At 40.6% G+C, this 26,402-nt stretch overlaps 1 protein-coding gene across 1 annotated transcript in view; it reads left to right on the top strand.

The window, feature by feature from the left end:
- The window catches only part of kaznb (kazrin, periplakin interacting protein b), a 143,802-nt gene that overhangs the window by 18,056 nt on the left and 99,344 nt on the right, over positions 1-26,402 (top strand). The window contains 1 exon segment of the mRNA XM_079597444.1: positions 18,152-18,309. Coding sequence (XP_079453570.1) covers positions 18,152-18,309 — 158 coding nt within the window.

Below are 26,402 nucleotides of genomic sequence, written 5' to 3'. Positions count from 1 at the left end.
TGATTTATTTGTTTATGAAATTCTCCACTGTCCCTTCCAACAACATGATGTTCAGTATAGTTCTCAGTGTAACGCAGTCAAGCAATCTTTGGAGGACAGCCATGGGAAAAAGCTCTCTGACTGATAAGAGCAAAGCCTCGCGGCATGTGTGACATTAACATTGATCTGAGAGCAAAGGAGGGCTGCTTTGTCACCATGGAAACCGGCGCTGAGACGGTCTTAAGTTAAACTTTCATTTATTGATGTAGGGAGTTTTCCCCACCCTCATTTGAATTTTGATTATAGCAGCTGTTGAAATACTTTGAATTTTGTTGAGAGAAAAAAAGAAGTTCACTCTATCTGCCTTGTTATTGTTAGAAGAGGAAACTAGCAGGTCCTCTCAGCAGTCTTATCAGGGAAGAGGTTTTTATACTTCAATAAATATTAATGCAATTACTGGCAGTCACAAGCACAGCAATACAGTCGTGTGCAGTGAAAGAGTTCAAAGCTGTAATTTCCTCATAAGCCAGGGATGTTTTATACAGTTTTGAGTCAGTGGTCTTGGCATATTTTGTCACCGAAGAGAATTTCAGTTGCTTTAAACATTGTGACCGCTTCATACTGAACGTTTTAGAGGGATTAAGAGCAAGTATGTGGGGAATATTTGAGTTTTCTGTGGTAATTTGAATTCTGATCACATGTGTGGTCATTGCCGTGTAATTCAGCTGACAGAATCCTTGAGCTTATGGAAACAATTCACCTACGGAAGTTAAATGGGAGACATCAGATGAATATTTCTGGAAGGTATAAAAGCGAAACGAGGAACATAAAGAGAATTCAATTTAAAGTTGGTTGTATAAATCTTAAGGGCTGTGCAACTTTTCCTGGAGAGTCAGCAGAACTCTTAATGTATCCTAACTGATAAGAGTAGGCCTACATTTATAAAAGCCCGGGTTCAGTCAATGAAAATGGTTCCTTTTATCATTTTCTATGCCTGCGTCACATTGACAGTTTTGCATGATGGACTTATTCAAGATTATTAAAATCAGATGTAGGTCTCCCTTTAATTTGTTTACTTTTGGGACTATTATTATTTAGTTCCGCTTTGCTTCTGGTTTCGTTTTATCGTGCGTGACTGCTGACGCACAAACTTTTAAATGCTTATTCCCTCACTCTCTTCTTTAATTCCACCTCTGCCCAGTAAACGTCTCTGACAGTGCGCTTGCATTCAGCCAGTCAGAGCTGTAGTTCGGAAGAGCTTGAGGGCTCGGGGGGACTGCAGTTTGTGTATGCCACTGATTAGAGGCTTTGTGGAGGTGCTTACCAGCCCTATGTTCCTCTCAAAGCCAAAGAAGCCTGTTGCACAATGAAAGTCGAGGTGGTTGAGGAGGCCTCGGGGGAGTCGGCTGACAGGCTGGGAAGATGGCAGTGCATGGATCTAAGCTGAAGAAACAGCAGTGAGGTACTACTGACCTGCTTCAGTGTTTGTTTTAGAGACGCCTGCTGTCATGGCTTGTGATGATGAGCGTCTCTATTAGTCCTTAAGGGAATAGTTCACCCCAACATGAAATTTGCCATCATTTACTCATCCTCATGTTGTTCCAAACCGTCGCTGCGTCATAATATGCCTTCTTTCATACTATATAGTGGGTGAAAATGGTATGTGAGCCGAGTAGTTTGTTCGAATTCACATTAGGCGAAAAATACCCGGATGACCTACTGCTTCCGGAGAGATTCTGAAGTGTGCATTATTTGATGGACACTTTACTATCCAATGCATCCAAGTGAGAGGATTGAGGATTGTGAATGTATTAGCGACGCAACTGCATGACACCGTAGAGTACATGACAATGACAATATGGCTGATTAAGTATGTCCGAATTTCATTCTACACATATTCACTATAGAACACAGTTTTTAATGGTCGCAAAGTAAGTAAACCAAATGTACTATTATACAGTACCGGTATATACAATTTTGGACGCAGCACATGTGATTTTCTTTCTTCTGTTGAACACAAAAGCAGAAGTTTATTAGAATGTTGATGCAACTCTTTTATATACAATTAAAGTAAAAGGTGCATGGTCAAGCTCCAAATATGACCAAAGTCAGCAAAATGCACCATACAAATGGTCCATATAACTTGCATGCGAATATCAATTTTGTTTTAATTTGTAATTTCAATTTATTGTAGTTTTGACTCTATCCTTGTTTATTTACTGTATTTGTTTGAATTTTTATAATTTTTTTTGTAGATTTAGTTTTTAGTGTTGCCAAAGTTAACTGGTACAAGTTACAATTGTTTAATAAAGTTAAATTGATCAGTAACAGTCTTTAATTATACATTCTCTAATATATATATATATATATATATATATATATATATATATATATATATATATAATATACTATCCCCTAAACAGTTTAATTTGGGAGAACTATCCCTTTTACGGTTCAGACCAATTTGTTTTCGGAAATCCCCACATTTACATTTTTTTTCTCTACTGAGGACTGACCATGTACAACACTGTAACAAGCCTCCTTCTCTGTCTCTCGCTCTCGCTTGGAGCAAATTGTAGAGGTGCAAAGGTCTAAATGGTCACAGATGGCTAACACATACTAAAAATCTCTGACTCATGAACACAGCCGTTGAATGAAAAGCCGTTGATTTTTTTTTTTTTTTTTTTTACCTTGTCCTGCGGAGCCAAATCATCATGTCCAAAACTGCAAATGCATTAAGTCTCTTTGTATCAGGAATGCAGGTGCAGGCTCACACAGTCAGCCTCTCAGAAGACCATACAATCAAAAGCACTCAGGGAATGGATTGCACACTGTCAAAGATAGCCGTTTATTACGGTGATGTAAACAGCAAAATTGCAGGTTCCTGAGTGAGTGATGCAAATGGTGTGGAATTCTGTTATAATATGCAAAACAATGGCTTAGAAAACTATAATAAAACTGTCAAAATTGTCTAGGCTTCCACTGCCTGGCAATTAGCATGACTATTGCATATGCCATTCTGGAATCTGATTTCACTGTTTATTTTTGAGGCTAAAAGAACGGGATCGTGCTCCCCCCCTTGAAGGCAGTTGCAGCCATTTCTTGTTTCTTTTCTGTTTTGTCTCCATTTTGATTTGGTTGTGTTTTTCCTTGGTAATGGGGTGATGCTGAATGCATTCCCTGGTGCACTCGAAAAACCTGCAAGGGACCAAACATCCATTCATCTAACTCTGCTCCTCACTTTTGAAGTGTGAAGCCATTGGAAAGCTCTCAAATTGCCTTGGCAGACGGTGCCCCATAGTGACTCCTTTTGCTCCCAACAGCTACAGAGGAATCAAAGACCTCATCAGATTCCCCCTTGAACATAATAGTACTCAGAATTTGTTTCTTTCTTGCTCTCATCTTTTGTTCCTTTGGTTCTGGAAGCATCAGAAATGCTGTTGTAGAGCTAAACTGAATTTGAATGGAGGATAAACTTTAGTCAAGTCTCGGTATAACAGTATCGTGTTCAGGCAGTTACGAATACTCTGAGGTCGGTAAAGCACACTACGATTTATTAGGATTCATTTTAATCATGGCTTGTCTAGAAAAGAAAAATGGAAGAAAACTGAGATGATGTGTGTGGAGCAAGTGGTGGTTTGGTGTTGTCCTACTAATTGCGTCTGCAGGTTCTGCGCTCCTATTGGTTTTTGATTTGACGGTTGTCGTAGAGAAGCCACACTGCAGGACTGTGCATTAAATCTTCTGACAGAATTTGTCGGAGGTAAAATTTGATTGCAATGGTTGTTAATCAGCTCATGTCAAACCAGCAATCAAAGACTTTGGCCTTGGACATGGGATCCTCAAATCCAGCCCTGGAGGGCCACTGTCCTGCAGAGTTTAGCTCAAACCATGATTGAACTCACTTACCTGCAATAAACTCTGAAGACCTTGAAAAACTTGTTTCAGGTGTGTTTGATTTAGGGTTAGAACTAAACTCTACAGGGACCAGATTTGAGGATCCTGGCCTTGGATCAGAAGAATATTTTAGGATTCTCAACATTTGTCGCAAAAAGCCAAATTGTAGCCAAATTGTACAGTGTGAACCCGGCTTAAGACAATGTCTCTATGATTTGTCAGGTATTTCCTTTTTTTTTTTTTTTTATGATTATTTCATTTTGCAATACACCTTAATCCGTTTGATCCATTTTATTTATGAAAAATGTGACTTATGTGATACTTATCATTTGCTGACTCATAAACATGATTTGGTACTACTTCTTGTCCTCAAATTTGATTGGCTGAGCTACGTTTTAAGAAGGCGTTTTTGCAGTCCACTGCACTGCTTTTCCATGCATAGACGTTTTTGTTTGCAGCGTTTTGCGTATGACATGGCTATTCTAAAATTGTGGCATTCAAGTTAAAATAAGTAACATTAAAAAAAATTCTGTGATCTGCCCCGTACAGTCTAACAGCACTGGGGATTTTCTTTTTTTTCACTCCACCATGTATTCGGGTTATAGACAGGCCTTCACTAATAATTATTAAAATTTTATCCCACAGATTGCTTGGTGATTCGTCCTTTTGGTTACACACAAGTGACTGTCTTTATGAGTGAGTCTGATGAACTGATTCGTTCAAACACTGATTAATAGGAATGCAAACACTTCTGCTTCGTGTTGTGCAAAAATACACAAAGTAACCAGAAACTTTGTTTAATATAAGTTACTCAGTATTATCTTCTTGATTATTGAACTGTTTATTTGTGCAAAATAACACCCACAGTTGTGCATTTGGAAAGAATATCACGTCTGCATTTACCTGTCGAACGAGGCTGCTGATATCGACTCCTTGTTTATTGAACCATAGAACACTTGCAATCGAGCTTCAGTGATGTTCAGTAGGCCTACATCATCACTCTTGCTCATGCTAAATGTAACACTGTTTTAGTTTTTTTGTTCACTGTTTTTTCAAATTGTGACTATATTTCAACATGAACATAAATATGAGGAACAGCCAAAATGTATTACAATTACAACATAATGCGTAATCTCTTAAATCCCAGTTTATCAAATTCACCTCCATCCAAAATAAACTCTTTTGTGTGAAACTGGCGAGTATCATACATTTGTGTTCAAGCCTGGTCGAAATGCATAACAGATTACAGATCTGTGTGATTCATCCTTTTATCTTATCTTTGGCTCATAAAGAACTGATCTCTCTCGATCCATAAAGCCCTAGCTTGGCTTATGACTCTTGAAATCATTTTCCACTCGTTCTCAGAAAGTTTTTGTATTTTATCTTCTGTCAGAACATTTAATGTGTCATTTCGCTCTCTGAGAGAGGAGTGCGTGTAGTCATTTGCATGGTAATGTGTTCCAGGGGCCACGCTGGCAGGGTGAATGAGTGGGCGGCCCTGTGTTGGCTTCAGCAGGGCTCTTCTCATTTCCTGTCAGGCAAAGAGAGAGAGAGGACACCAACCATCAGTTGTCATCATCTGAGAGCAAGAATAGAGATCAGATGGCCACAGGCTTGGTTCAGCAATGTTTTTTTTTTCCTCTGTCTTTCTCTTTCATGTGTCCACCAGGGAATCTGCAATCTGTTGTGTGTGACGACAAACGGCTCTCTGATGTAATTATGAAACTGTCACTTTGAACAGTCTGAACTTTATTCCATTCATCTCCCAGATCAGATTGTAAAGCTTCATCAGAACTGTCATACACACAAAGAGTCACCAAAAATAAATATTTAACAGAACTTTAACAGCAATGAACAAATCTTGCGATTCTTCCAAGATTTCAGCGACTTTTGAAAGTGTGACCTTGCTCTTTCATAGCTCAGGAGACTTAAAGGATATTGATTTTTTTAAAACTTTTTTTTAACAAAATGGCTCATAAATATATATTTATATATAAATATTTAATTATCCTTTAATGGGTGTCCTGGAGTTTTATACAGGCTGTTAACTGTTGTCATTTTATCCCACAAGTGACCCTTTCTGTAATTTACAGCATTATGCCAGTATGTAGCGACAAGTGACTGTCTTGAATAATTTACTGATTCATTTAAGAAATATAAACAAGTGTCTGCCTTCATGAACGAGTCATTGAATCATTCACTGATCATAACAAGTGATTCTCTTTATGAAAGTGTCTTTGAATCATTCGCTCAAATGTTAGCTTCCAAATGCTGATTTACTGTATTTAGGAACGCAACAAGTGATTTGCTGAATTCGGAACCTCGCACTAACATACTACTATTACTATTCTCCATAGAAAGATATGGTAAAAATAGAGTGTGCGGTTCTGAATTCATAGACTCTCTTTAATAATGAATGATTGAATCAGCCCGTCACTTAAACGGTTCGTCCAAAAACACAGATTCATTTAGGAACGCTGAGTGGCTAAGTCATTCATTCATGTATAAGCATTGTCTTGGTGTTTATCTTCAAATTCATTTGGAAAAATTAAAATAGAAGCATATAACATAAGCTATAAAATTAGTATGGATTGCTTAACTCAGATTAGTTCGTTTTGGATTTTTTTTTTTGAGTTTATATTGAATTAATCTCAGATTGCACACATTTAGCTTGTTGAGATCTCTTCTGAAACTCATTTGAGATACCGCTGTCTTTTTCTCAAGGACATTTTTTTTTATAGAATTCTCCATTGACCTGCCAATTAATGCAATTGCTGTTTGGGACAGTTGACAGACTAAAGAGATCTCCATTCCTCAGTGGACCTGTCGTAATCTGACACAGGTCTGATTGCAAAGCATCTATGAATGATCAATGCGAAACATAAACGCTCTATTCTTTAGCCGTTGCTGTGAAGGCAGATAGCTCTCTGTCATTACACTGGTATTGAGACTCAGTCTTTATTGATTTGCTCTTGGGAAAAGTCTCTTGGTTGTCTCTATTGAACCACAAACTCCATGACAGACAGCCCTGCTGGAAAATTGAAACAGTGTAGGGCAGGCTATTGCACTGCGTTTCAGTATGCGATGCCGTGTCACTTTCAATGTCGTGGTTTCATTATCCTCTGTCACATCTTAAGATATCCTCTTCAGAGAGGCACCTCGTAAACTGCTGAATGTGAAATTAGACTTCATTCGTCAGTTGGCACTATAAACATTTTATTTAGCTTTAATTCCAAGATGTGCTGCGGCGCTCGCAGAGAAGAGGTCTGATCATAAATCTGCTCCACATACGCGCTCAGTGCTCTGCAACTGCATTTTATAGGCTGGCCTGTCTCACAATCGCAATGTTTTCTGACACTGACCTTATTGGTCAATGGAGAAGCCCACACACGCTTTGACCTTCTTTCACACAATCTCTCTCTGTAAGGGCCTTAAAGCTCAGTTATGACACTGTTAGCTACTGCTTGTGTTTGGGTAACTAATTATCTCTAGTTCCATGATACGTGTCATTTGAGCTTTATCATTTGTGAATAAGGCTGATAAGGCTCCAAATATGTGTTTTTGTCATTAGTTGTTACTGTTTTTAGGTTATTCGGGTTTTGGCATAGCCTAGGCCTACTGTTTTTTTTCTGAATTATTTACTGATAAATAAATGATCATACAGTCCTATCTTCATTATATTCATTATTATCTTCATTTAAATTATTTTATTATCTTTCTTCTAATACAGTATTGTTTTAAAAAATTGGGAAGAATGTTCATAACATTGTGAAAAACAATTGGCCTAAAACAAAAAGATGAATATTGCAACAATATTAGCCTATTATTAGTAGTAGGCCTAGTTTGATTATGCATTCTAAGGTGGCGTTAACCGAAAATGTTCAGTCATTGGCGTTATTTTTTTTTAGCAGTGACGGAAAAATCTGAAACCCGTCCGTAATTTTGACAGATAACGTACTCGGTTACTAACGTAACCTCGGTTCTCTCTAGGAGAGGGAACGAGTACTGCGTCGAATCGACGCTGCGGGAAAGATATTTCTTTGTCGAGATTGAAGCCTAAAAATTAATCCTTAATTTTGTAATATGTAAAACGCTTTTCTGTAGCATACAACCCTAGGCGGAGCAATACCGCTCGCCCATTGGCTGCTCCGCCAGAAAAGCACAGCCTATGCGAGGCCAGTGACGCTGACCAATGAGGGCGCTTCGCGCCCTTCTGCGTCATCTCCCGCCGAAACAGGCGTGGCCTAGGTCTATAAATACCAAGCATAGCTGCTTCCACTCCGATTTTTGTCACAGAAGCGACACAGCGTGGGCACGCACGGCATGAGACGCAGTACTCGTTCCCTCTCCTAGAGAGAACCGAGGTTACGTTAGTAACCGAGTACGTTCTCTTACGTAGAGTTCTCTCCTACTGCGTCGAATCGACGCTGCGGGAACCCCTGTAAGACGCCGTGCGTGCTCTTGGACCGACACAGACACCCGAGGGCGCGCGCACGCGCCCCGGCATGCCAGAGCCTACACCAAGAGTATACAGGGAGAGCGGCTAGGATAGCATCATCCCTTTATAATAGGGCCCCTAAGGGCATAATAACATATATATGTAAATATAGATATATATGGGGGGGGTAATAGCATGCTCATGGGACACATTGTCAGTGAGTGATGCTTAAACATTTAGTGACCTGGGCCGCCGTGCGGGGCAGGAACACTATACCTGGTCTTAGACCGAGAGCAGTTTAGCCTGCAACGCAGGAACCTCTAGGTTATAGAACCTTATAAATGTAGACGGGGAGGCCCAGCCTGCCGCCATACAAATATCATGCAATGAGATTCCGCTATACCAAGCCTACGACGAGGCCATGCCTCTCGTAGAATGTGCTCTGATGCCCAGGGGGCATTCCGAACCTCTAGATGCGTAGGCTAGCGCAATGGCATCCACTACCCATCGAGATAGGCTCTGTTTCGTCGCAGCACGTCCTTTAGAGCGCCCACTGAACGAAACGAAGAGCTGCTCCGTCTGTCGAAAAACAGCGGAGCGGGACACGTAAGCTCTTAATGCCCTGACCGGGCAAAGGAAGCTATTTCCGTCCTCAGAGGCCGGCAGAGCCGACAGGGAGATGACCTGAGCCCTGAACGGTGTGTTGAGGGACTTAGGTACATACCCATGCCTCGGTTTCAACACGACTATAGAGTCGTTGGGCCCGAACTCCATACAAGAGGCTCTTACTGAGAGCGCTTGCAGATCCCCCATACGCTTCACTGAAGCGAGAGCCAAAAGAAACATGGTCTTGAGAGACAGATGTTTCATGTCAACTGAGTGAATAGGCTCGAAAGGGGCCCCTTTCATAGCGTTTAACACTGTAGAAAGGTCCCAAACGGGGACTGAAGGAGGCCTTGGAGGATTTAACCTTCTGGCTCCTCTAAGGAAACGTACCACCAGGTCGTTTCTGCCCAGTGCATGGCCAAGCGTCGGATTGACGAACGCTGATATGGCTGCCACATAGACTTTGAGCGTGGATGGGGTCCTACCCTTATCCAACAGCTCCTGCAGGAAGGAGAGAACCTCCGTTTCACCGCACTGAAGAGGTGATAGACCTTGGTCTGAACACCAGTCAGAGAACACCGACCATTTGGAAGCGTAGAGCCGTCTAGTAGACGGGGCCCTAGCCTGCTCGATCGTGTCTAACACTCCTCTTGGGAGTTTAGCGGGTACCCGTTTATGGCCCACACATGAAGGGACCATAGCTCTGGGTGAGGATGCAAAATCGAGCCCCTGGCCTGCGAGAGGAGGTCCCTCCTCACCGGGATCGGCCACGGAGCAGTACTCTTGAGCTGCATCAAGACTGGGAACCAGGGTTGATTCGTCCAGTATGGTGCGACAAGAAGCACTGAGCATCCGCTTTTCCTGATTCGCTCGAGCACTTGGGGCAGGAGCGAGACAGGGGGAAAAGCATAGAGCGGACGGCGGGGCCAGACTCTGGCCAGCGCGTTCGTGCTCTTTGAAAAGAATTCCGGGCAGTGAGCGTTTTCCTGGTTTGCAAACAGGTCTATCTCCGCTCTGCCGAACGTTTTCCACAGCAGACGCACTGTCTGTGTGTGTAGGGACCATTCTCCTGTCGGAACATTGTTCCGTGAGAGTCTGTCTGGTCCTACATTCAGGCGACCAGGCACATGGATCGCTCTCAGCGAGCGCAGGTTGTGCTGGGCCCATACCAGTATGCGTTCCGTCAGCCTGTAAAGGTTTCGGGATCTCACGCCACCCTGGCGGTTTATATAGGCTACTACCGACGTGTTGTCCGAACGGACTAGGACGTGGTGTCCTTTTATCCGAGGACAGAAGCGCCTCAGCGCTAAGTCCACTGCCATCATTTCTAGGCAGTTTATGTGCGGTAGTTCGACTCGTTTTGCCCATTGGCCAAAAAACGGTCTGCCTTCGAGCAGTGCTCCCCAGCCTGAGGTGGACGCGTCCGTGGACACCACCTTCAGGCTCGAAGAAGTCCCCAGGCTTACACCTGACCGGTACCAGTCTGACGCTCTCCATGGTGTCAGGGCTGAAACGCATTCCTGATTGACCTTGAGGCGATAACGACCGTGGACCCATGCTCGGCGCGGTACACGCGCTTTTAGCCAGAACTGCAGTGGGCGCATGCGCAGCAGGCCCAACTGTAGAGCTGTCGATGCTGCGGCCATGAGGCCTAGCATTTTCTGAAATCTCTTGAGCGGCACTATGTGGCCGCTGCGGAAGGATTTCGCCATCCGCAGGGAATCTCGCCTGCGTTGTGATGACAGTCGAGCTGTCATAGACAGCGAGTTCAGCTCCAGTCCTAAAAAGGAGATCCTTTGACTGGGAAACAGTGAACTTTTCTCCCAATTGACTCTCAGACCCAAGCACTCGAGGTGATCGAGAATTAGGGTCTTGTGGCGGATGAGTTCTGAAGGTGATTGAGCTAGAATCAGCCAATCGTCCAAATAATTCAGAATTCGAATGCCGCGGAGTCTCAGGGGTCTTTTTTCGGTACCAGAAAATATCTGCTGTACAGACCCCCTTCGCTCTGAGCTTGAGATAGAGGCTCTATGGCCCCTTTGCTCAATAGCTTCGCTATTTCGGCTCGAAGTAGATGTGCTACTTCTGTTTTCACCGTAGTTTCGACTTTCTCCGTGAAACGGGGAGGGCGTCGATGAAACTGTAGCGAATAGCCTCTTTTTATAGTCTCTAGCACCCATTCTGAGACCCCGGGAAGTCTTTCCCATGCATCTGCACGTGTGACTAGGGGTTGAATGTAATCTGGGCCCTGGTCGCGAAATGGCGGCGACACGAGAGCAACCGTGTGCTGTGACATGGACGCCGTGGCGTGTGAGGCGGGGGGCATGTTTAACACAGTATGCATCCCGCGCGCGCTCGGCTCTCTGTGTCGAGAGAGAGCGCGCGGGACGAGTCCCGTAGGGCTCGTTATGCTTGTGAATAAACGTGGGCGCTTGGTGGCGGGCACATTTATAACACCGGGGACACTGTGTTTGTGTACTGACTGACCGTTCGTTAGTTTCGTTTTTACAGAAACCTCGGAACGTGCAGTGTGTAGTGGTTGTGGGCACTTGGCAGTGGGCACGCTTACTACATGTAAAGCACAATCGATCTGAGTCGATTTTAAGTGTGCAAACCCTGTGTTGAACGGGGCTGCCCGTAGGGCTCGTATATTTGTGAATAAATGTGGACGCGTGGTAGCGGGCACATTTATAACACCGGGAATACTGTGTTTGTGAACTGACTGACCGTCCGTTGGTTTCGTTTTTACAGAAAAACCGCGGAACGTGCAGTGTGTAGTGGTTGTGGGCACTGGACAGTGGGCACGCTCACTACATGTAAAGTACAATCGACCTGAGTCGATTTTATGTGTGCAGACCCTGTGTTGTACGGGGCTGTGCTTGCACGGGTTGAAAAACCGGGCTCTGGTCGCGAAATGGCGGCGACACGAGAGCAGTCGCGCGCGCGCTCAGCTCTCTCAGCTGAGAGAGAGAGAGCACGCGGTCTCCGTAGAAACCATGTTGACATGTAGCTTGTAGTGATTGTGGGCACTTGAAAGCGGGCACGCTCACTTCATATAATACACAATCGACATTGAGTCGATTTTATGTGTGCAAGCCCTGTATTGTGTGGGGCTGTGCTTGTGTGTATGAATGGGCACTGGGTCGTGGGCATACAGTTACACACATTACATCATCGGCTGTGGCCGGGACACCGTGTAGCACAGAGAGTACTGTCTATCAGAACCGACTGACCGTGCATTCGTTTCGTTTTTACAGAAACCACGGGACATGCAGTGTGTAGTGATTGTGGGCACTGAAAAGCGGGCACGTTCACTAACTTACATGTATTGCACAATCGACGAGTCGATTTTATGTGTGCAAGCCCTGTATTGTGTAGGGCTGTGCTTGTGTGTACGAATGGGCACAGGGTCGTGGGCATTACGGATACACACATCACACCATCGGCCGTGGCCGGGACACCAGAAAATACATTTTCAGATTTACCTGGGGCGTCGTGAAAACGGCGTTTGTGTGCAGGCAAACGAGCATTGATGCCGATTTGGTGACTGCAAAATACACTGGCACGGTCGCGTATGTTGGGACTGTGCGAGCGAGACATTTTAGTGAAATCCGGCCGCGGCGGGATTTTAACACTGTAGCTTCCCTCGAAGCAGATGTGCGCATCCTGGCTGAAGACGGGGCTTTCCGGGACTCCGCGATTTCTTCGTGAATTCAGGAAGAGAAGGGCGCGGGTCGTGAGGACGGTAACGTACGTTCCTCTGCAGAAAAACAGCCATCCAGCCGGTAAGCGCATCGATGCTGGTCTTTCTCCGTCGACGCTCATGAGCGGCGGGGGAGGGGAGATCCTCGGAGCTCGCCCATCCGAAGCGGGAGAGAAAAGCAGTCGTCCTCCACAGGCGCGGCTTCACCTTCCTCGTTCATGACGGACGCGGCGGCACACAGCGGCCCTTGTCCGTCGATCAGAGAGTCCAGCGAAGCGGGCGGAGAAGCTGGCGGCAGCAGCGGCGAGCACCTCCTGGTGGGGGGAGGTTCCGGGCTCCGCTAAGCACGGCGCTTTTCACGGCGCGGCACTACAGCGGGCGTAAAAGATGCAGCTTCAGTAATTGAACGCCAGGCGAGTCCGCAGAGTCACCGTAGGCATCAAATCACAGTGATGGCAGCCGCCATCGACGAGAGCTGAAGCTGCGTGATACTCACAGGCAGGAAACACAAGCACGTGGTCCCCGACGCTGAGTGGGGCTCAACACGAGCCACAGGAGGTGCGAGACATCTTGAAAAAGACGCTCGGCTCTTTTAGTGTGGAAAAACTGTGTGACGCGACGGCGAACACACACACAAAACACACACACATAATGTAAAGGATATTCCACGCCGGAGAAGCGCAGCAGGGAACGGCGGCTGAAGGCGGCGATGACCAGCGGCTTCAGGTAAGGGCTCGTCCTGCTGAGGTGCTGTATCAGACGGCTGTGGTGGCTCGAATCCGGTCCTACGATGCGTGTAGCTTCGTGAAGTAAAGAAAATCGGAGTGGAAGCAGCTATGCTTGGTATTTATAGACCTAGGCCACGCCTGTTTCGGCGGGAGATGACGCAGAAGGGCGCGAATCGCCCTCATTGGTCAGCGTCACTGGCCTCGCATAGGCTGTGCTTTTCTGGCGGAGCAGCCAATGGGCGAGCGGTATTGCTCCGCCTAGGGTTGTATGCTACAGAAAAGCGTTTTACATATTACAAAATTAAGGATTAATTTTTAGGCTTCAATCTCGACAAAGAAATATCTTTCCCGCAGCGTCGATTCGACGCAGTAGGAGAGAACTCTACGTAAGAGAACTAGTATGTTCCTGTAACTCTCACTCCTGTCCACTTGGTGGCAAGCGCTCTCTCGCTGACTATGGTCAAATAATGTCTTTTCGCGGTTGAAACACCAATTGAGCGATTGACACGATACGAATTTCGGTAAGTTGGACTGTATCTTTAACATATTTTCTGATTTTCATTCATGTTTATTTCTTTCTGTAACGTATTGTTCACTGAGCTGAGGCGCTACAGTGATCTCTCGCGCCACATTCAAGAGCGCCAAAACGGTATTGTTTGAAATTTGTGATAAAAGGGACAGCATTTGAAAGCTGAGACTTTGTTTCATATCAAAAGTAACAAAGCATAAAGCTTATTGCGATTTATTGGACAAGCATTCATGATGAAAACTGCATTGCATGGTCTCTGTTCCAATTCTCTTCATTAAATGCATAATCTTCTAGCCTATATGCAGCTTGTCCTGTAAATTCGTGAATACAAATTAAAAGTGAACAAAAACAGAGCGTATTAAATAGCTTATTATAGTATTCAAATATGAAAATTATTTTTTTTAAATCCCTGAGCTGACCGTCAAAATGACGGACAATGCGGAAGTCTTGACCTCCAAGTTACGTTTTCTACTTGGAAAAACATACTATTTTACTAACTAGAATATATTTAGCTGTGTGTGACACATCTTCCTTTATGTTCTCTCTCTCTCGGCTCTTTCTACCAGTTGTTTTTTGTACATTTCTATTGAAGTCTAGTGAGGCCATTTTTACCAGTCGCAGCACTGCAAAAATTGCATTTCATGCTTTGTAATCGTATTTGCTTTGAGTAAAAGGTGCATAAAATTAATAAATAATATTCACATGTATTTAGCTCCCCCCCTGTTAAAATATCTCTAAATTCTTAAAACAAGGTACATTTATTTTAGAATTAAGCAACACTGCATTCATTTAACAATGCAAACAATTTTTTCTGAGCCACATAAAGGTGAAAAGTGTATCACGATCTGTGTTTTTGACATTATTACACAATGCACAAACTTCAGCAAAACTTCCAATTCAGCAGTGCCATTTCTAAGCAACTTCTCCCATTTCTGGTGAATGGATTCAGTGTTTTTAAAAACAAGATTCCAGACTTTTATCTCTAGAGTGGTTGAGGATAATAAGGAAACAATGTGATTCCGTTGCAGCATTGTGTTATGCCACCGTCAGCAATAGCAGAGATATTGTGGTATTTCCTGAAATGTGATTTAAGCATCTCCTATCACACGAAAAACAATACACCCATGGAAAATGGAAGATAAACTGCTTGGAAAACTCTCTAAGAGGAGATATTACTAGTATTTGCTGTCTCTATGTGAAGGTATCTTTCTCAAATCTTAAATGACCCCTGCAATGCTGTAGCTGACTGTACCAGATTTTAAATCCATACCTCAGTGCGAAGGGAAGATAGTAAAGGCTCTTTCATGCCCTTGTGCTTCTGCTTTTGCTGTTAAGGGCCTTTGGATCTGCTGAGTCACATCCTCCCAAATTGAATTAAGTTTTCATTAACTGTGCATTATGAGATCAAACTGGTCCTTGTTTTATTCATCCAATGAATGACTCCATATTCTATCGCTTGTTAATCAGGTGGCAGACACCATAGTGGCTAAAAATATCTGACCTGGTAAGCCAAAGGTTTGAGGTTCAAACCCTGGTTCATCTATCTATCTATCTATCTATCTATCTATCTATCTATCTATCTATCTATCTATCTATCTATCTATCTATCTATCTATCTATCTATCTATCTATCTATCTATCTATCTTATCTTTTTGTCTGTCTACATTTACATATATGCATTTGGTAGACACTTTTATTCAAAGCGACTTACTGTACATTGCATTTCAAGGTACACATTGACATTCTTAACAGTTCTTGCTTTCCCTGGGAATCGAACACATGACCTTGGCGTTGAAAGTGGACAGAACCGATAATAAGGACTATAAGTAATATTTACTATTTTCCAATATCATAAAAAACTAAATGTTTACATTTGCAAGGCATAGAAATATATGTACATGATCAAATATAAGATATAGTGCTGGCCCATTAGTGCAAGTGACAGTTCTCTGACACCTGTCCTGAAACTCTCTCATGCCTTAATGTTGAACCTAAGGTATATTCTATCAGTATTTTTCCTTCTGTGTTTCTCAGCCGAAATAAAGTCATACAGGTTTGGAACGACATGAGGGTGAGTGCGGATGATGACGTCTAATTCTCACTCCTTCTGTATGACCCTGCAGCACTGACTTGTTTGCCATCAGAGCTGATGAGTCGAACTAAAACGAATTATTGGCCGTATGTGTCAGCATTAGCTTCCATGGCCAGCTGAGGTCAATGCCATACTGAATACTCTTCACTGTGATGTTGTGTGGAAGTATTCTGATGTGCCTCTTTTAATTTGTTGGATACGCTGATGCACTGATTGATAGAGGCAAACAAGGGTCAGGCGTGATTGCCGGGAACTATGAATAAATGCATTAAAATGGGCATGGATGTGAGATTTCTACAGTGGTAATGGACTTACAATAATTCTGGCAGCCTTCGCTAAGTGAGAGGGATTAATGGTAAATGGAAGCTTGCGCGGGGAGCTGCCGATCCCATGGGAGAAGGATTAGAGAAAGGCAGACTGCATGCCAATGAGCCGAATCATCTGAAGGGTTGCAATCCAAACACATACCAGTTGAGTTCTTGCACATGGGCTCACCTTTGCTAATGATGGCAAACCCAGGCTATTGACTGTGATGAAATATTGGAATTGCAACATGGTAAAAAGTGTTTTTTTTTTTTTTTTCATTCATACTGGTCAAATTCATGTCAGAGTGATGCATACATCGGGTTTTTTTGCAACGTGCACAAGCAGAAAAAACATTGACTGTATACACTCTACAGATGAAACGCGAAAAATTTGAATATCGTGCAAAAGTTCATTTATTTCAGTAATTCAACTTAAAAGGTGAATCTAATATATGGACGCATTACATGCAAAGTGAGATATTTCAAGCCTTTATTTGTTGCTTACAGCTATGAAAACCTTTTCACAATATTCTAATTTTATTTTGGGGGTTTTCAAAGCTGTAGGCTAAGCCAGAATCATCAAGATTATAACAAATAAAGGCTTTAAATATCTCACTTAGCATGTAATGAGTCTATATAATATATTAGTTTCACCTTTTATGTTGAATTACTGAAATAAATGAACTGTTGCATGATATTCTAATTTTTCAAGTTTCACCTGTAAATGTATTTATCAAAATAGTCCTTTAATATATAAACTTTTCTTTGAACATATTTCATACCGACTACTTTGCAACTACATGTCAACTTATTCTACAAACCCGAAACCATAACACCTAACCATAACAATCTACTACAGTCTACTAATACTCTAATGAGAGTTAGTTGACATGACATTTGTTGCAAAGTTACTTCTAAAGTGGACCATAGAAAGAAAGGGAAAGCTAGACGTGCACACAAAAACTAAATCGGACTGAATCTGGACGATTTAAGCAATTTATAACTTATTCTTTGGGTTTGGATTATGTTCTTTGTAGACTAATTACCATTTACATAGTATATCAATTACCACTCAAAGGTTTGGGGTCTGTAAGATTATTTAAGTTTTTGAAAGAAGTCTCTCATGCTGACCAAAACTGCATTTATTTGATAAAAACAGTAATATTGTGAAATGTTTCTAAAATGTAAAAGAACTGTTTTATATATATATATATATATATAATTCATTCCTGTGATGGCAAAGCTGAATTTTCAGCATCATCACTGCAGTCTTCAGTGTCACATGATCCTTCAGAAATCATTCTAATATGCTGATTTGGTGCTCAAGAAGCATTTCTTATTTTTATCAAATGTTGAAAACAGTTGTGCTGCTTAATATGTGCTGCCAAAACATGGTAGTGCAAATGTACATTAGATTTCATGACCATAAAGTTTTCAAGCATTCTTAATGACACACAATGACAGTTATTTTACAATTTTTTGGCTAGCTATTACTGGGTAAACGCTCAAAGTGTTTTTCTGCAAGAGCTGCAGACACACTGAAAGCCCTACACACATGTGAAAAAGGCTTTTGATTGCTATGGTTGACGCTTGGTCCAAATGGAGTGCCAATGCTGGCTTTATTTTTATGTTCTTTTTGCCCAGAGCAATTTAAGAAAAGCAATAACATCTCAGAGAGTCTCATGGCCTCATGTTATCTCATATAAATGACAAGGCAATTATTCCATCAGTGAAGTTATAACAGTGCTTTATGTATGGGCGGTTGTTGCTATATAATGTAAATTGATCATAATAAAATATGAAACCCATATAGGGGATAGGGTACAAGTGTGTGCGCTCAGGAATGATTCTGATCCATCTTTCATTTCTCCAGCTGTGCAATCTCTGAACAGCCTGAACGACCAGATCGCTCACTTCATGGTGAAGAGACCCAACGCCATGAGCCACGAAGAGGACACCTTTCTTCCCACCGAGAGAGATACCTTGAGCCAATCCATGGCTCTAATGAGACACCTACTCATGGATGCACAGGTAAAAAGCATTTCATTATATCAGGTAGGGTGAGAATTGATTTTCCAAGGGCATTTTTTACCTTTGTAGGGACAATTTTTTAAATATTACCTTATTAAATGCATCTGTTGTTTTTTTGTGTCAAATACTTGAATTTAACCAGTTATAATCAATCACAGTGCTATACACTGTTACAATGAAAGTCATCTTTATACTGCAAGGTGGAACAGAAGCTGCATCTGACATGGCATTTATGTTTATTTACAGAGACTGTTTAATGCTGCTCATGTACATGTACAGTATTTACACAAAAATGACATAATGTAAATAGCCTATAAAAAAAAAAGAAACTCATTAGAGGGTAAAGCTGCAATATCATGACAAAAATAATTATTGTTGCTTATTGCTCTTGATATTGTAACAATGTTTTTTTGTTGGGGAAAGCACAAAACAAACTATTAAAGTTTATTGCTTTTTACGGATTAGAAAATCAAAGTTTCATATTGATAATTTCAGTAGCATGAAAAACAAAATGGGTATTCAGACTAGAAAGAAATTAAATAAAGAGAGCAATCAAATAACACTGAACCGATCCAAGATTTTAAGTCTAATGCGAGTAGACCGCTTCAGTGATTACAACGGGAGGTTTTGCGAAAGTGCATAACTTTAAATCTCTCAATCTTTTCTGAACTTTGTTGTTTATAATGATGAGAGAATTTGCGAATACAGATTTAGAATTCAGTCAGTGAGCATGCGTACTAAACAACTCAGGCGAATCAAAATGCCTCTGATTGGAAATTGCATTCATAAGCTCAACAGAAACGTGTATGATTGGCTATAATGCTCAAAGCTGCAAACCGTGCATAAAAACAATTATGATGCAACATGAGCAAATCTACTGTAATCGTAATACAGCAATTGATACTTAGCATTGATTTCTCATTTCACTTTTAATCGTAACAGCCATAAAAGATCTTGCTTAATTGTGCAGGGGCATTTGAATTTGAATTCTTGAATTTGAATGAACATTTTTGTTCATTTTGGTGGCATTTTTCCCCAAGCACCCGTTAATATCCGATCATGGTTGTGTACCATTTAGAATTGAACTGAATGTTTTTTTAACTTTCATTGCAGTTTCTGAATTTGAATCAACTTTGATTTGAGGTAGCAAATAGGATTCAGAATTTTAATTTGAATTAAAAGTTATGGAAGTAAATGGAATGACTAACTCAAACTCAACTGTTTATTTTTTAATGAACTATTGACATTTTATGTAAAAAATTGCCATGTATCAGATACATTATTATATATTATAAAATGTCTTAAATTAGATTATATACCTATCTGTTGATAATGCAATATACTTTTTTATTATATAATATATTTATTTGTTTTGACAGTATTAAACTTTAGAGAATATCAATTGTGGAAACATTATTCAGCGTTATAAGTATTCTACTGTACATGTCAGGGAATAAATCAGCATTATTATTCAAAATGATGCAATAACTATACATCACAAAATCTGTGTAGGATTAATTCAATTCCTGCTCAATTTCCCTGTTGAATGTATCTGAATTCAGTACATTCATCATTCGATTCAGATTCCAGTTCAACATCCTGAGTGGCCAATTCCATTAAATGTTAAATGTTACATTTATCTATCATTATCATAATCATTTATTAACATATATTACCACAGGATCATAATAAGCATTTTACAGCAGAAATTCGAACAAAAACTGTAAATCAATTGATACCAAGCAATTAATTATATACATTTCCGATGCCTCTGCACCCTTCTTGTTCCTAAAGGAGCTGAAAAATGATTGTTATTCATGAGAAGACGAGACTCAGAGGGAACATCAGCGGTTGAGCTTGTGATGACTCATTCCTCATTATTTTCAATGGGAACAACATGAAATTTCAACACATTAATCAAGGAGCTTTAGCCTTAGGCAGACCTCTGTGGCATGACACTTAACTCCTGATTGCATCTATGTCACACAGGCTTTAATAAGTAAGGACAACACCACCATCTACGCCACTGGATCCAATAATGGCTCTGTCTGGACACACACTGTCCACAGGCACCCTAAAAACACAATTTACAATCATAGAAAGATGTCAACTCAAACCTCTGGTTAACGCCCAGAAGAAAACACGTGACTTGAATGCAGTTTTTCTCGGGAATTTTCTCCATCATTTGAGTCACAATTGAGACAAAAACATCTCTTATGAAGCAAACTGCTGTTGTGCTCTTCCCTCAATGGAAGCATGTGCACTACTGTTTTATGGTCAGTAAGATTTAAAAAAAAAAAAAAATTAATACTTTTATTTTACAAATATGCATTAATTTAATCAAAATTGACTGAAATCTTTTATAATTGACCCTTCGCTAAGCCCCGCCCTCCTTAGTTACTGTTGCTACGCCTGACAAGCTTTTGTGCATGGCACGCTATAGTATGTACGCACCGGTGTCAGACATTCCTAAGGAGATCATTCGTAATTTTTGGCGAACAGGTGAAATATGTGAGAGAGCAAGACAAAAGGGACTAAAGTATGCATTCGTGGGATATATCCACGACATAATATGCAACCGATTAGAGAATAATTTCATCAAAATTGAAGCTAAAGCCTTATAAATGTCTCTACTAGTACAAAATAGAAGCTCTTCTTTTGAACTTTCTGTTCATCAAAGAATCCTTAGAAAAAGGTGTTCCTTAAAAGTATTAAGCACAACATTTTTCAACATTAATAATAAGAAATCAACATAATTATAAGGATTTCTGACGGATCATGTGACTCTTAAAGGGGTCATGACATGAGAAACCAAATTTGCCTTGATCTTTTGGTATATAAGAGGTCTTTGTACCATTAAAACATTCTGCAAGTTTCATAGCTTAAGACGTCCTCCCCATTATAAACGAATCATTTATTTAATCAAGCTCTAAATACAGCTCGTTCTGGATCCATGGTAAGAAGTGACGTTACGGTACGAAGTGACGTACCAGCGTTTGCATATGACCGCCTCCAGCGCAATGCAACTACGCTTTAAGCGCAAGACAACTACGTTCATTTCGTATCATTGTCGCGCCCGTGCGTTGCGCGCCTCACAAGTGTTCAGTCGACGGACAGCGAGTGGGTCTGTGTACAGGGAAATTACGATGCCACGCAGATGTGCTGTTCCTGGCTGTGGACAAACAACATCTTTGAATACGCTGCGAAAGATCCAGTCGTCAGGGAAAAATGGATGCACTTTATTTTTTGCGGACGTCTCAGTCACGGCAGTGTTAGTTTAAAGCGTTTGTTCTATACATTTGAAGGATGACTGTTTTGAGAACAAATCCCAAAATGATGCTGGCTTTGCCAGAAAACTGTTGCTCAAAGATAAGTCCGTGCCGACTATTCTGGGCTCAAAATCGACGACGCAAACTGTAAGTAATGTATTTAAAACTTTAAACTACTTTTTAAATACGCTGAATCCGCAAATGTTCTGGCTGGGGGCGTTAATAATTGATGCATAGGCACTGACGTTAGCCAATCATAACAGTGGGCGTTAACACTGAACTCTTAAAGGGGAAACACCCCCAAAACAGACTGTTTGAATCAGAGGATGAGAAACAGGGTGGGAAAAGGTCATAAATCACTACATTTTAAACGTTTTTTGTTAAAAAAAACTATAGTAATACTATAATTGCACCTAAGGGAACATAATAATAAAATTAAAAAAACCATGTCATGACCCCTTTAAGACTGGAGTATTGGCTGCTGAAAATTTAGCTTTGACATTTATTTACAGGAATAAATAACATTCTAAATATATATTGAAGTATATATATTAACAATGTGTTCATCAATCGAAGATCTCTAAAATGTCATAATATCATTTTAAGACAAAATTGGCTGCTGCAGTTGGGCAATGTATGTTCAAAAGTAAAGTGTGTAACTCACAGACTGCAGTTTAGTTTGGTGCCACTAGGGGTGCAAAAATCACACATTTCACCTGGCTATAAGTAATTTATTTAAGTGCTTCCCTTATCTGTATTCATATGCTTAATACTGGAGATGTTTTTGGCACTGCTTTCAGGGTCACATTGAGGTTCATGCATACAGGGTCGAGGAAAGTCGATGTCGAGAAGGACCAAAGCATTTTTAAATGTCGGAATTTGAATAACTGAATGTCACTTTATTGAAAGAGGTGCATAAATAATTTAGTGCACCCCTCTTCTCTGCAACATTCATTAGCTCTCTATCCTTATTTGACAACAGATACTGCATTTAATTGGCATCGTTCTTTCCGACCTGGAAAACAGTGAAAAGAATTATCAAAGGAAGCATTTGCTTGTGTATGTAGTCTGGGACAAAACATTTTATATGCCTCAGGATGTTGGATAAAAAGTATCCACTACCTGGTTTCACTGTTGTTGTTGTGGGAAACTAGTCTCTCTGTGCTTATTCACTTAATTGTTTCCTACTTCCATCTCCAGGATGTATGTCATTGTCGAGGGAATGTTTGTCCGCAGCACAATGCCTGTCAAAGGCTTTAAAAAAAAATGATTTCCTGAACATCACAATCTTTCCTTCTCATCTAACGGAGCTGTTTACATACACAATAGAAACACCACTCTGGCTAGAAACTGTGAATGCTAAAGTTAAAAAAGAAATAAATCCCAAATCTACTAAGTGCAGAAGAAGTAACCTGCGTAGTGCTTGTTTAGGCAGCTACATTGAGTTTGATTGGTGGATTTTACAGTTGATTTTCCCTGTGCATCTTCTCATAACTCTCTCGCTCATCCTTGTTAAATGATGAATGTTCACGCTGACAAGACGTAGTGATGTATTTGGCTAATCAATTAGACACAACGCAGATACGTTTGATTGATAACATGGCTCGTCCTCATTTTTCAGAATATATTTCTTACTCGCAGTGTCATTGATTAAGGACAAAGTAATTCAGCGAAAGGCCATCGCCTTCAATTGTGGGAGGCTACGTGCCAACTGTGCAGAGAGATTGTTAGCCCCAAGTCGCTTTTGCTTTCAGAGCTGGAGTACCAAGACTTTATGATGGATGAGCATGAATTTATGAATAGATACTGGGGCACAGGTGCTGGAAATGTTTAACAGGTTGCACAATTTGGGTGAAAAAAATCTAGTTGTAATTATTCTGATAAAAATAAAAACCTTCAGGTTTTCTGTGCTTGTTTGTTGGGCTGCACAATTTTGCCAAAAATGGTGTCCGGAGGGGAATAGTTTGGGGATTTGCTTTTAATTACCTTACAAGGTCATTTAAACCATCAAAATATGAGAAAAATATTTTATATTTCTAAATATGTTAATTAGGAGTAAAGAACAAAACACTAAACTTGGTTAAGGTATTTATTTAACAAAATTATTTGGCAAGAAATGTGTAAACTACTGCCCAGGTTTTATTTTACAATGCAAAAAACAAACACAAAAATGCATAGAAAAATAAAAAGCTCACAGGAAAAAGCATATTGACCACATCTTAATCAGTTATTAATATTTTGTTGGTTCTCTCGCTTTTGCATGTGTTCACAATTTCTTTGTTTGACAGCCTGGCCAAAAATTATGTCTGCACAATTTGGCATGTTTAATTGCGTTATCATATCACAAATAAAACAATGGAATCCAAGCACAACTATGCAATATACAAAATCTTTAACTAATAGAGTTGGAAACTATATAGAATGTGAAATTGAAACTGAAAATGTAAAAATTTTTAGCTACCATGCATTATCACTAGTGAAAATGTCTTTCCCTAAGAAAGATTAGAGAGTTGAGGGTTTTTGTGCCAAGTTGAATGTGATTAATATTTTGTGGAGGAAATTTGCATTATAGAAAAACAATATTATTATCTGCACATCTTTATGTTTGTAATCCTTCACTATCAAACAGGAAAATGAAACTGCAATTTCAAAGATTATTGAGATGATAAAAATCACTCAAGGCAATCAAAGCACCAGTTCCCTGGTTTTATTTGTGTAATGCACTATAGTATTTAGATAATTGCATTGCTCTGACAACACGAGTTTAGAAGCTTGAGGTTGCTAATGTTGATCCTTTATGAGTCTGGGGCTAAAGAGGAATCCCAGATGAATAATGTGTCACAGAAACTTCCATCTGGCTGTTTTTACTACACGAGCAGTGCCAGCCAAAGCCTGAGGGGATTAGCTGGCTACATTAACACATACATGACTATAGGTTAAGAGTCTAAAATAGTGACAACATGAGTCCTGAGTCCTGACTGAGAGTTTGCTTCCTTCCAGAGTTTTTTTTCTTCTTCTACTTATGAGTAGGCTGGGAAGCTCTCCACACATTTTGCAGAGCCTAGAGAGCATTAACTGCCAGGGCTGCCCTTGAACAACATTACAGTCCAATTCATGGCGATAATGGACAAGCACTCCTGTGCAAGACTATATTGACAGGCTCATAATCGTGGCTGGAAGTCAGGCACATTTCCAGTATACCTGGAGGAGATATGTGATGGAAAATGTTCCAAGGTCTTCAGTCAACATCAGCTCAACGCTCAAGTTGCATCCAAACTAAATTGCTCATTGTCTGACCTCTTTCTCCACTGTCAGGTAATTTGGGCATCATGGTCCCTGAGCCTCCTGTTCAAGCGCATTTCAACTTTATATTGGCTAGTGCACGTTAAAGCGTTAGTTCACCCAAAAATGTTAAATTCTGTCATTTACTCACCCTTATTTTGTTCCAAACCCGTAAGACTTTCGTTCATCTTCGGAACACAAACGAAGATATTTTTAATGAAATCTGAGCGATTTCTGTCCCTCCATAGACAGCTACACAACTGCCACTTTGACGCTTCAAAAAGTTAATTCAGAGATCGTAAAACTAGTCTATGAATTGAGCGGATTAATCCAAATTTTCTGAAAAGACACAATCGCTTAATATGATGAAGAGTTTTAAATTTAGGCTTTTATTCACATATAAACATCGATCAGCGAACATAAACAAGCTCAACCGAAACTGCTTGACACGCGAGAACTAATCGCATTAGTTCTTGCGGAAGCTCAAACGTGGTAACGCGAGAATTAACCTCATTGGTTCTGACATGTCAAGCAAACATGATTGAGCTTCCGTTTACCACAACTGATGTGTGGGTTGGTGAATGTTTGTATGTGAATAAAAGCCTAAATTCAATCTGTTTAGCATTTAAAGCAACACTAAAGAACATTTCCTCTTTGGTCGCCCTACAGGTTGGAAGCGGAATTGTCCATTACCGCTGATGCGGTTTTGGAAACATTATTTTAAGGTAAAAAAAATTATTTAGTGTCTATAAAACGAATTAATCTCTTCATAAAATTAGGACAAAATCGCTCAATTCATATGGATTAGTTTTACGATCTCTTTATGAACTTTTTGAGGCGGCAAAGTGGTAGTTGCGTAGCTGTCAATGAACGAAAGTCTTACGGGTTTGGAACGACATGAGGCTGAGTAGTTAATGACATAATTTTCATTTTTGGATGAGCTACCACTTTAATCCTAATTGTTCTCTGGAAAGTTGTGCTGTGTTTTTACCTCATGAACTACAAAATGACTCGGTCAGGATCCACTCTAGAACCTTTTGCCACTGGAAAATTTTCAGTAAATTAGGGCACAGTGCAGGTGAAGTGCTTTTGTGTCAGTGTGCCTTGTTCTTCATCATTTATTGCACTTATCAACAATGTTGACAGCCCCTTAGGAAATGAGGAGTGTTTTTTTTTTACACAAGCACTTGCAATTACATTACGCCTGATTTTTGGCACTTCCCTCCATCTGTGCACAGGAAAATTAGAGCCTTTTGTACGCACTAAAAATCAACCATATAATGCCTAGGGTATCGTATTTGATACAAAAGGCCTCTAAATGATCAACATGATCAAAACCTGTTGTGCACAATCTATTGCACGCCTTCTGTCGTCTGATTTATAGAAGATTTATAAGAATACATTTTATATTATTAATAATATTTCAGGAATGCAACTTACTGGACTGAAGCAACTTAGATTTACTTGACTATCACATCAGGTTTTTGAGGATCTCAAGTCATCATTGATTTATATGTTTTGCCCTCTACAATTAAAACTACA

This window comes from Phoxinus phoxinus (genome assembly GCF_949152265.1).
Source record: "Phoxinus phoxinus genome assembly, chromosome: 22".
NCBI lineage: Eukaryota > Metazoa > Chordata > Actinopteri > Cypriniformes > Leuciscidae > Phoxinus > Phoxinus phoxinus.
This window is presented reverse-complemented; position numbering and strand designations above follow the sequence as displayed.